Genomic DNA, 12833 nt, shown 5'->3' on the forward strand with positions numbered 1-12833 from the left:
TGTGCCTTAGCCCACCTAGTTAAATATTCAGTTGCTGGAATGATATATTTGGCCCCTGCGTTCTTTCCCAGTGGCTGAATTGACCGCATGATGTCAATTGCCCACTTATCAAACGCGTGTAATGAAACCTACGGGTTCAAGGGAAATTCATCCCTTCGCGATGGTCTCCTCGTTTTCTGCCAGACATCACAGGCCCTACAATAAGCCTTAGAATCCTTATGCACAGTTGGCCACCATAGTCCTACGTGTAGGATCTTCTGCGCAGTTTCTCTTCTTGCGTAATGTCATCCTGCAACTCCTTTATGTGATTTAGTGAGGATGCTTTTCCATTCATACTCTAGGACACTACACAATATTTGATTAGACCCCATTTTATACAACTGTCATGCAATAATAGAGAAATTTGTAGCCCGAACCACCAATTCTTTCTTCTGTTGCGTGGAATACCCTTCGGGAGCTGTACTCGTGGATAAAAAATGGATACTATCAGAAAAATGGTCATCTGCGATATGCATAACAAATAGTTGTGCATCAGGCAAACCTTCCTCCAGACTTGTAGGTTTGTCACCATTCTCAATGCGCGAGAGGTGATCTGGTCTTGCATTTAATCCCCTTAGCTTCACAATTACTTCAAAGTCATATTCCTGAAAGAGTAGCAACCATCGACAAATTTTCCCTCTCAACACAGGCTTGTTGACCAGGTACTTCAAAGCAGAATGGTTTGTGTACATCTTGAAGTGCACACCCAACAAGTAGTGCCTGAATTTCTGCAGTCCATACACCATTGCTAATCCTTCACACTCTGTGGTAGAATAATTCTTTTCCGCCTTCGATAACTTTATACTTGCAAATGCTATCGGATGATCAATATCACCCTCACCTGGTTGGCTATGCAGGATGCATCGACATGGACATGGAACTCCTCCTTTGAATCAGGGAACACTAAAATGGGTGTGGGGAACACCATTGTTAGTCCTTCGCGCTCTGTGGTAGAATAATTCTTTTCCACCTTCGATAAATTTCTACTTGCAAATGCTATCAGATGATCAATATCACCTTCACTTGGTTGGGTTAGCACAATTGTGAGGGCTATATAGGATGCACCGACATGGACGTGGAAGTCCTTCCAATTGGGGAACACTAAAATGGGCGCGGTGACCATTTTTTCCTTCAAAACATCCAAACTCTTTTGGTAGTCATCGTCCAAACAAAATGTCGTATCCTTTTTCAACAATCTTTCCATGGGCGCAGTGATCTGCGCATGCGCCTTAATAAATTTCGTGTAGTACCCTATTTGGCACAATGTCACACGCAGTTGTTTGACATTCGTTGCAGGCTCCAATTTAATAATTACGACAATTTTGGCAGGGTCTACCATCAACCCCTGCTTACAAACTACATTGCCCAACAATATCACATATGGTACACAAAATATGCATTTATTTAGATTAAGGGATATCTTGTACCTCCGACAAGTGTCCAACATGAGGCAAAGACTAGAAACATGTCTTTTTACAAACCCAAACACAGTCCAATCATCAAAGTATACCTCCAAAAACTTGTGAATAAACTCCTTGAAGACTGTGACTACCACCTTAGAGAATATTGCAGGGGCGTTCTTAAGTCCGAAAGGCATAACTATATACTGGAAACACTCCCATTCAATAGCGAAGGTGGTCTTACTCCTATCCTCTAGCATGATCTTGATCTGATGGTACCTTGAGAACCCATCAATAAATAAATAAGCTTCCTGACCTCCAACATTTTCCAGTTCTTCGTCGGTTAATGGTGTAGGAAATGGAGTGTGGACACAAGCATAATTCAACTTCCTCAAATCTACGCATATCCGAATCTCACCCTGCATCTTCTTTTCCTGAACCACCATGGGACTAACCAATTCAAATTCTTCGACAGGTTCAATAGTCCCGGCTGCAAGCATCTTATCCAATTCTGTGTGCACTTTCTCTTTATACTTAGGATTCAACCAGTAGGGGCATTGCTTTACTGGCTTCACATTTGGCTTTAGAGTGATATTCATGACACCTAGATCCCCTACTATCCCTTTCAAATTAGAGAACTTGGTGGGAAACAAGTCCTGATACTCCCATAGTAGCTCCACGACTTTTTCCACTGTGTCTTCATCCCAATAGTCGCCTATGTTTGCAAACTTTGGCTGTGCTTTCAATCCAATATTCACCTGCTTGGTCTTCAAGGGCTGTGAAATATCATGAAATTTCGCTGAAGGCCTTGCGACTTCGTGTTGTCCCTCTGATTCAGGAATATTGATGTTCCTAGGATCTTCTTCGCCTTCCTCAATGGTCACATTGTAACATTCGAGCGCATGGCGCAACTGCGTACTCCAATCTGGTTGTACCCATGCAATAGGTTCTTCAGGCATTCTGAATATTGCAGCTTTGATCTCCTGTAACGCTTCATCAATACATTCAAATCCATCTTCAAAGCTAAAAGTGAACAACAAACTCTCCTTCAGGACATCCCATTCCATGGTTCTATGTCACAACTCCATTTCTAGATACCAGTTCATCGAGATCGTATCCAAAGTATGATAGAATATATTAACCATTCTGGATGTGGTTCTTCTCCCCATGATTTCGTCCATCGAGCGAGATGCTTGCGCGATTCGTCCTTCCTTGTATATTTTTCCGTAATGCGGGTATTGGCATACCCAAACCGCAACTTCATCATCCGATGTATTCCTTCGAATCTACAAAGTTGTTCTTATGTGTACCCCACCATCTAGCAGGCGTAGCTTGCAGCGCCATGTCTAGTGCTTGGAACCGATGTTCCTTCAATACATCCCTTTCAAATTTATCTAGAAATAAATTGACATCTTCTAAACCATCATAATGATTTAAGTTGTGTACATCAGAGTGACTTTGTAAGCCGGTTCCATCACAACGATGATACCTCATGCAACCTGTTTTTCTAGTGTTAAAACTCCTCATCTGAATCTGAATTGTAGGAGTTATCCTTCTCCCACGTAATTCGCCCATCCGTCTTAGGGTTGATCTAATCCTCATTGTGCGCATTCAACTTATAGATCTTCTCAATATTGTCCTCCTCATCATAATCGCGGACAAGTTCAGTGTATCGCGCACCCTCGTCTGGATCCAACAGAACAATAACCCTTAGTTATTTCTTTTTGAACGTCATACTATGCTTCTTAAGGTTGATGACTGCATTCATATCAAATGCCCAATCAATTCCAAGCAGTGTTGGATATGTGTTACTGTTGCCCACTATTTCGATCACTTCAAAATCGACTATGGCACGTGCCCCTTCAATATCCATAGTCATTCCATGTAGGCACCCAATAGGAATAATCTTCTGCTGATTCACCATCCTCAGCTAGATCAGGGACCACTATAGTGCTGGTTTTCCCATTCTTTCCCAGTTTTGCTTCGGTAGAACATTTACATCAGGACCCCAAATCAAGAATTACTTGATCCATTTCGAATTCTCCTATTTGGGTAGTCAATCTCATTTCGCGATCAATCCTTTTCTCACTTTTTCTCACCTTATGTACTGTGCACAGTTTCGGTAGTGGCTTATTCTTGCCAGTGCAATTATCTATTAATTATTGTAGTCGTTCTATTGCCTTTTTATCCCCTAGGAGGTTCATGCAGGTTTGTAAAAATAATGCTATTAATGAGTGGTCTGCCTCCTGCGTAGTACTAGTGTCTCAAGTTTTCCCGTGCTTTGAGTCCTTGATGTAGAAGCTCCTGCATTCGCGAAGCTCCTTTTTTGCTTCCATAAATATTTCCTTCACTTTATTTACATCGAATCTAGTCTCCTTATCAATAGCCTTGTGAACCCATACATTTTCCTCTGGTTTCTTCCCTTTATCCTCCCCGGTAGCTATGCCACTTCACATGAAAATATTAACACTAGGATCCTCTTAACGCGGTTTAGATCTCATCATCTGGATGTTCTGGGTAGGCTACTGACCCCGAGTCTTCTTTTTTTGCATCTTTGTGATGAGCATAGGACAATATTTTATGACATGATCAAATTGGCGACAATATTGACATGAGGGGTGCATTGGATTCTGACAATCTTGTGCAAAGTGACATGGTTCTCCACAATTGTAACAGATGATTTGGCCACGACCTCTTCTAGCCCCTCCTCCTCGTCCTCTTCCTTGACCTTGAAACCCTCAGCGAGCTACAATTACACCTTGATCATGAGGACGAGCCTTCATCTGTACTCTATATGTTGGTGTTCTGTCCATCATCAGTTCGTAACTCCGAAAATTGCGCTCGTCATGACCCATAGACTTACAAAAATTATAGAAAAACTGTTGGGGAGTCTGCACAAACTTCTGTAGCAAATGATAATTGTCCTTCGTGTGTTTTTCGGCAATCTGACAAATAGCGCAGCATGGTACCACTCCCATACTTGGCCCAACGATGTTCTCTGGTTTCAAGGGGACATGATCCCCTCCAACTAGGTAATTTTGGTACACTGGGCAATGATCCTTATCATGACCCTGGTCCTTACATTTCAAACACCATACTTCCACGCGGACCTCATTCTAGACTTATTTTCCCTTCTTGAGGCTCTGCAACTCCATATGCAGGCTAGCTAGTTGTGACTGAATCTACTGCACTCCTAGATTCATATCCTGAATGGGTGAGGCTTCTAATTTCATAGCAATCTCTAATGCCTCCTCCTGTGTCCCAATCTTCTACTGCGACAGTGGCAATCTCAAATGGGGAAATAGCGAAGCAATGTACTAGTCCTTGTGTTGGTCATCTGTGATATGCATATTATCCTGCTGGAGCAAACATTTCAACCTCTGATCAAAGTCCCACGCAGACTCATTCACCTTCTGCTGGATCTCTTTGACCTCTGTCACTGACTGGGCTTGCGACTTAGGCTTCTTGAATTCATTATTGAGTGCTTTCTTCGTTTCTTCCAGTGTTGCATTTGGATGAGCCGAACAATACTTAATATACCAACTTAGTGCTCTATCTTGCAGTGTTGTAACTAGCTGCGCTTTCTTCAAATCATCATCTGTAATCTGCTGTGACTTCCACACAACATCTGCTACAAACCAAAACTGTTCAGGGTCTTCTGTCCCCAGAACCCTGAATATGAACATTTTCATAACATTGGCCATATGAATAGTGGAGGTGGATTTTTAGGTGTAGGTGTGTGAGGCAAAGGTGATGGTGGAGGTGGAGTGGATGGATGCGGTATCCCGCGATACCCAATTTTATCAGCTGAATCGCACCTAGAGGTGCCTTCAGAACACTACTTTCTTCGTCACTATCAGACGCTCCCAACAGAGGACTATACTCAGCACCTGAATCTGGATATCTTCTGAATGTTTTTCCACTTCGCGTAGCTCCCGTCAAATCTCTTCTAAACATTAATTCAATAGCATTTTAATCCAAGTTTTCAGGGACTTTAGATACTTACCTTTTGGTCCTTTGTAAAACTGTCGTTCAGCTTCGCTATAACTGACAGATGTATTGATCACGAACTCAATGATGAATCCGCCAAAAATTCTATCGATCCAATAATCGAAAGCCCTCGCAATCTTGTTTTCTGAAGATTCCAAGTGTCTTACTAACTCTGGAGTCCACACAATAGGGTTTTCCAACTTCCACGTACCTTGATTGTCTGCCAATTTAGACAACCACTAGTGTAATTTGCATGGAAAAGAACAAAAGAAAATTTCGTGCTCATCTGTATATAGGTATCTATTCAACCACTCTTCCTTCGATAGGTCTGTATTCCTGTTTTCCTAGGCTGCAAATTCATGCAGCTTCCAATCTATCCACATCTCGATCTCTTTCTTAGTTGTTAACCATTTATTCAACATCGCAGATTCCTCAGAAATATCTGGTCCTAGTCCTGGGACCATTTGTTGGCTTTAAGGGGTCTGGACCCAGGTTCTAAGTTAGCTGCACCAACCAACAAAACCCTACACTGCCGACCTTTCGGCAACAACCTGCGTAGTGCAGGCTGCAGTCTCACCCAATGTAGTATTGGGGGATGATAGAACCAGGTTTCTGCATCCAGAGGTTTGTGTGATAGATTTCCATTACTTCTAGGGCTTTGTCCTGACCTTTGCGAACCCTAAACCTTGAAATGCGAAAATTAAGATAATTTACAGAAAAAAACTTCCATCCCTGCACCGATTGCTTTAAACATTCATATCTTCAAGAAAAATAATAGATCTACTACTTTCGCACATCAATTAAATGTTTTTTTAAGATAATTACAACAAACAAAGCGAATATATAGAAAATGCAGAAGTAAACATAAAGGCACAGATACATAGATATTGATTCAAAAGTATTTATTAAGTTCAATCCTTCTGTTACAGACTCAACAACAAACTTACCAAGGTATCCCCACACACAGGTGTAGGGGCCCGCGTACTCAACTGTGGACTTACCAAGGTATCTGCGCACACAGCTGCAAGAGCCTTCCCCTTCGCCTAAGTACATAAAATAGATTCTTCTGACATAGATCACTTACCCATACATATATCTTCAATGATTGATTACTTCCTATGACTTGCTATGACTCCTTTTTATAACATTTTTCTTTACAATACCATGGTTCGCAAACCATGGGCGGGTCACAAAACAACTTATCTTCTAACATACTAAGGGGCTTTGACCTTCCTAAAATCCCTTTGACTTCTACGACCTTCGCGCTCCACTTCTTAAAACGCAGATGCTTTACATAAATAACAAAAAACTATTACAAAATTGACCCTAGGGGACCCTGTCCCAACAGGCCTTACGAAAACCCTTTCATACCTAAGAAAAGAAACTTGTTTATAAATTATAATCTAGGAATACTTTTGAAGATGATGCTTGTGTGAAGCACCTTGATGTCATTTACATTGAATGTGACCCAATTTGATACTCTTATGGTTCTTGTATGCATGATGTTGATCTCACTTGATTCTATGTTTGTGTTCTTAGATATTTTCTTCCAAGTACAATTTCCATCACTTGAGGGATTATATGTATGATGCTTCTCCAACACTCTAGAGAGGACGTCTCACCCCATTAAATGATTCCACTATATGCTTTGACCTAGAACAATGACTACTTTTTGAGGAGCGTTGACATTGGGATGCTTCAACATAGTTGATGATACTCTTCTTTCCCTTTAGAACATTTGACACTACCTTACAAAGCCAAGATGTTTCCATGAGCAATGATGTACCCAAAAGTTGACAAGACCCTTTAGGTTGGTATTGCGCCTACTTGACAAACATTGCCCTATTTTTGAAGAAATTTGATGGTGATGATGACATGAGACCCTTCTTGAGGGGATGGTGCAACTCTCTCCATGGTGACATCATGCCTTGGTAATATGACATCATCATGCTTGGATTAATGATGTGGGAATTCTATTGGAGGATGTTGGAGTTGATGAGGGGTTGCTCCATGATTTAGCACCATTTGATGAGAAGAGGTGTTCCTTGTTGATTTTTGTAGCTTGGGAGGTACTCCAAGGCTTGAGGATCGAGGGTTTGGAGGAAGGAGCTACACAAGTGGCCTTGTGGGCTTGAAACCCAAGCATGGGGTTTTGCACCCATCGGTGTTTGGGCCAAAACCATGATGATATTATGACAGATGATGGATGAGGATGATAGTAGATGACGAGACGAATCCAATGCATTAAGAATCATCGAGTTCTGAGTTGTCGTTGTTGAGTTATGAACTTTTGAAATTATGTGTGGGCTAATTTGTCAAGGGAAGCATGCCGGCTAGGGCTAGTTTAGCCCTCTTGAAAAATTTGTTGGAGACCTCTTGTTTGATATAAATAAGAGGTGAGCTTGGAGTTATTTCACATATCCAAGAAGCATCTTTCATAGTATAAAAATAAAGAAATCGAGCTTGAGTGCGGGCAACACGAGTGTGGGAAGGCGAGAGTAGGAACACAAAGCTTCAGGAAAGTGTGAGTGAAAGAACATGTAAGTACAAGAAAGCGCAAGTGTAGGAATACGAGTGCAAGAACATGCAAGTGCATGAATTTGCGAGTGCAGGATAATGTGCAAGTGGAGGAACGTGTGAGTGCACGAACGCGAGTACAGGCAGTGCAAGTGCAGGGAACACGAGTGAGGGTTTAGCGTGTAGCAAACTGCACTAGGGTGATGCGGAAGCTGAGCAGGGCTAGCTATGTATTGTATTGATGTGTTAAGGTTGAATTGATGCTAGTGGATGATGTCTTAGGAGAGGACAATTTGGAAGTCTGTTAGCAACCATGTGGAAGGGTTTCCTAGGTGTTGGACGCCCTAAATAGGAGCAAATGCTAACTTGGTCACTCGTGGACTGTTGGAGGGCAGCGTGAGAGTGGACCAAGTGTGGATAGTGGATTGGGAATTTATGGTCTATTGGAGGACAACGTGATAGTTTCCAAGTTGGAGCCAGGTTTGCATCATCGGTTGGGTGTGGAGCCTGATTATCTTCTATAGTACCGGCATATTGGACCCCCAGTTCAAAATGGGGCGGCAACGCCGCCCGTAAAATAATCGCTGCCGTGGGGGGTCCAGGGGGGGCGGCAGCGACTTTATGGAGCCCCCCCCTGGCGGGGGGTTTCGGGGGCAGCGCCCCCGAAGCTAAAAACAACTGTAAAATTGCCTTGTAAAAGTATAGTAATTTCTAGTCAATCTGAGCCGTTCATTAGGCGGATGATCTGACGGTAGAACTTATGTTTAGTTTAGGGTTTTTTGCCCTAGAAGGCAACCCCTCTCTTTATATGAGGGCATTGTATTTGAGGCTGTGATATATAGATGTGTATTCGGTGAGCGAGAAACATAGAGGTGAGACTCTGAGAGAAAACAGAGGATATTACAGCGGATTTGCTGTAGGTTGTATCTCTTCATTTTGATGGATAATAGAAAGGAAGGACTGGCTGTTCGGGGTGGACGTAGCCCAAACTGGGTGAACCACGTATATCTGTGTCTCTCTTGTTTTGTGCGTTTTCTGTGTTTATATTTCTGCAATATTTTATGTGTTCCATTGCTCCGTAATATATAATTTTCTAACATCATCTTCATGGACCTAGGTGGCTTCTAGAGTGGAAGCTGTTAAGCTCAAGGGTCTGATCAACTAGGAGCAGTTTGTGGATCCCTAGAATTATGTGTGGAGAAGGACTTCTATAGTAGTTGATGGGAATTCATCCTAGCCCATGTTCATTGTGGGAGTTAGACATATTGCAGTGATAGGTGGCAACCCTCCGTGCCCTAGGTTGGCCTTCATCAGAGCAGCGCAGTAAGACCACAATACGCTGAAGTCCCTGAGTAGTTGAGGAGAAACTGTGGGCAATTGACAGTTGTTCACAAGTGGAGCTGTGAAAAACTCGACAAGAGTCTCGACGTGTTGTGCCCTTGATGGACTAAGGCACAACTAGTGAGCAGATTGATAGTCGGGGTTCATTGATCAGATGAGCTTGGATCGTTGATAGAGGCAGTGCTACAGATCAGGTGCCGAAGGATCGGGCAGGTACAGGGTACGACCAAGGCAGTTGTGAGGAGCTCTACATCATCTATATGGTTAGAGTATCTTGTTGAGGGCATATTGATTGTCAATGGATTGACACCAAGCCCCAATTTTGTATCTTGTACTAGCGGATGTCTGAGGGCCATTATCCCTGGTACGGGAGCCCTAGGCTGTTGTATTATAGGTTGATTAGTATAACGAAGTTGGGTTGAAAATTGTAAAAAATTGTCCATCTTTTGTGCACTAGTAGATTTACTCTTGTTTATATTCCACTATGCAACGTAGTATCGATGTGATTCTTGGTTTGGTAGCATTAGATATTCCAAGATTCTATCCTAGACCCAAGATTGTGGAAATTCAACATGGTATTAGAGCATATCTTAAGAACTTTGAAGGATAGTGAATCAGACTATGCACAACAAAGAAACTCATAGAGAGTTGTGGGTGTCTAGATCATGGAGAATATGGTTCAGCTAAAGACATGGATATGTGGTCTTGAATGGATTGGCGACGAGATTGGGTGGGAGTTCTGGTGGATTGGTGGTGAGCTTAGTGAACAACAGTTTGTTGTAGGGTAGATCGCTGATCATGGATATTCGTTGATTTGTCATGGATGGTTGGGAAAAATCGAGGGTTTCTTTAGCATGGACAAGATCATGTTGATCAAGATGGCTTCATGTGATGGACTATAGGTTGGAAGACTAGAGTCTTCATCGGATCATGATGTTGCATATGCGAGATTGCAGGGATTTGCACCAGTGGTATTTGATCCATGAGGATGAGTGCTTGCAGAACTGAGCCAATGGAGATTGTGTAGGCTTAGAGGGAACAATCCAATGGAGGTTTGGGATCATCAGGTTAAGATGTGATGAGGTAGAGGCACTACCGAGATTGTCAAATTCATTCTACAAGGTACGTTGCAGTGATGGATGTCAGATGGGATAATGTCATCAAATGATTATGGTCACTTCCTAGTCTTGGAAGTACCTCCCTTGCTAAGAGGGATTGTTGATTTTTGTAGCATGGGGAGTACTCCAAGCTTTGAGGATCAAGGGTTTGGAGGAAGGAGCTCCACAAGTGACCTTGTGGGCTTGAAACCCAAGCTTGGGATTTTGCACCCATCGGTGTTTGAGCCAAAAATGTGACGATATTATGAAATGTGATGGATGAGGATGATAGTAGATGATGAGACGAATCCAATGCATCGAGACTCATCCAATTCCAAGTTTTCGTTGTTGAGTTATGAATTTTTGAAGTTATGTGTGGGCTAATTTGTCAAGGGAAGCATGTTGGCTAAGACTAGTTTAGCCCTTTTGAAAAATTCGTTGGAGACGTCTTGTTAGATATAAATAAGAGGTCAGCTTGGGGTTATTTCACACATCCAAGAAGAACCTTTCATATTCTACACATCAAGTAATCTAGCACGAGTACGGGTAGCGTGAGTGTGGGAACATGAGAGCAGGAATGTGTGAGTGCAGAAACGCGAGTGTAAGAACGCGCAAGTTCAAGAAAACTCGAGTGCATGAACGAAAGTGCAGGAATGTGTGAGTACAGGAAAGCGCGAGTGCAGGAACACACAAGTGCGTGACGCAAGTTGCAGTCTCACTCGATACAGTATTGGGGGATGACAGAACTAGGTTTCTACATCCAAAGGTCTGTGTGATGGGTTTCTATTACTTCTAGGGCTTTATCCTGACCTTCGTGAACCCTAACCCTTGAAATGTGGAAATTAAGATAATTTACAGACAACAACTTCCAACTCTGCTTCGATTGCTTTAAACATTCATATCTTCAAGTAAACTAGTAGATCTACTACTTTCGCGCATGAATTAAATGTTTTCTTAAGATAATTTCAACAAACAGAGTGAATATACAAAAAATGCAGAAGTAAACATAAAGGCACATATACACAGATATTGTTCCAAAATAGTCTTTATTAAGTTCAATCCTTCTATTACAAAGTTTTTCTTCCTTGCGCACATAGCTGTAGGGGCCCACGAACTCAGCTGTAGACTTATCAAGGTATCTGCGCACACAGTTGTAGAGCCTTCCCCTTCGCCTAAGTACATAAAACATACTCTTCTGACTTAGATCACTTGCCCATACATAGATCTTCAATGATTGATTACTTCCTATGACTCCTTTTTATAACATTTGTGGGTCACAAAACAACTTATCTTATAACATACTAAGGGGCTTTGACCTTCATAAAGCCCCTTTTACTTCTATGACCTTCGCGCTCTGCTTCTCAAAATGCAGAGACTTTACATAAATAACAAAAATCTATTGCAAAATTGACCCCAGGGGACCTTGTCCCAACAAGCCTTACGAAAACCCTTTCATACCTAAGCAAGGAAACTTGTTTACAAATTATAATCTAGGAAGACTTTTGAAGATGATTCTTGTGTGAAGCGCCTTGATGTCATTTACATTGAATGTGAACCACTTTTATACTCTTATGGTTCTTGTATCCATGATGTTTATCTCACTTTATTCTATGTTTGTGTTGTTAGATCTTTGCTTCCAAGTACAATTTCCATCACTTGAAGGATTGTATGTATGATTCTTCTCCAACACTCTAAAGAGGACGTCTCATCCCATTAAATGATTCCACAATATGCTTTGACCTAGAACAATGACTACTCTTCTTTCTCTTTAGGACCTTTGACACTACCTTACAGAGCCAAGATGTTGCCATGAGCAATGATGTACCCTAAAGTTGACAAGACCCTCTAGGTTGGCATTGCACCTACTTGACAAACATTGCCCTATTTTTGAAGAAATTTGATGGTGATGATGACATGGGACCCTTCTTGAGGGGATGGTGCAACTCTCTCCTGACATCATGATTTTGTAATATGACATCATCATGTTTGGATTAATGATGTGGGAATTCTATTGGAGGATGTTGGAGTTGATGAGGGTTTGCTTCATGATTTAGTACCATTTAATGAGGAGATGTGATCCTTGGGATAAAATGTTGATTTTTGTGGCTTGGGAGGTAATCCAAGCCTTGAGGATTGAGCGTTTGGAGGAAGGAGCTCCACAAGTGGCCTTGTGAGCTTGAAACCCAAGCCTGGGGTTTTGCAACCATCGATGTTTGGGCCAAAACCGTGATGATATTACGACATGTGATGGATTAGTATGATAGTAGATGATGAAACGAATCCAACATATTGAGAATTGTACAGTTCTGAGTCATCGTTGTTGAGTTATGAATTTTTGAAGTTATGTGTGGGCTAATTTGTCAAGGGAAGAATGTAGGCTAGGGCTAGTTTAGCCCTCTTAAAAAATTGGTTGGAGACCTCTTGTTCGATATAAATAAGAGGTGAGCTT

The 12833-nt window shown here is 41.9% G+C and overlaps 1 protein-coding gene across 1 annotated transcript; it reads right to left on the bottom strand.

Annotated features, from left to right (window-relative positions):
- Window positions 1-383: 383 nt before the first annotated feature.
- Window positions 384-2506, bottom strand: LOC149223997 (uncharacterized). The gene is made up of 4 exons (XM_089388057.1): window positions 2155-2506; window positions 1756-2061; window positions 881-1395; window positions 384-644 (listed from the first exon to the last, which is right to left on the bottom strand). The coding sequence occupies exons 1-4, from the start codon at window positions 2504-2506 to the stop codon at window positions 384-386; spliced, it is 1434 nt and encodes a 477-aa protein (XP_089244183.1).
- Between the last annotated feature and the right edge of the window lie 10327 nt (window positions 2507-12833).

This window comes from Pinus tabuliformis, chromosome Q, assembly GCF_031772625.1.
Source record: "Pinus tabuliformis cultivar Carrire ecotype Pingquan chromosome Q, CPIR1, whole genome shotgun sequence".
Taxonomy (NCBI): Eukaryota; Viridiplantae; Streptophyta; class Pinopsida; order Pinales; family Pinaceae; genus Pinus; species Pinus tabuliformis.

Bases quoted from the DNA above. Each gene is read 5' to 3' on its own strand.
- LOC149223997 (XM_089388057.1), bottom strand. From the start codon at position 2,506: ATGGAATGGGATGTCCTGAAGGAGAGTTTGTTGTTCACTTTTAGCTTT. The intron at 2,062-2,154 runs GCGACTATTGGG...CTAATTTGAAAG, and splicing joins GCCAAAGTTTGCAAACATAG to GGATAGTAGGGGATCTAGGT. The intron at 645-880 runs GTGAGGGTGATA...CTACTCTTTCAG, and splicing joins CATCCTGCATAGCCAACCAG to GAATATGACTTTGAAGTAAT.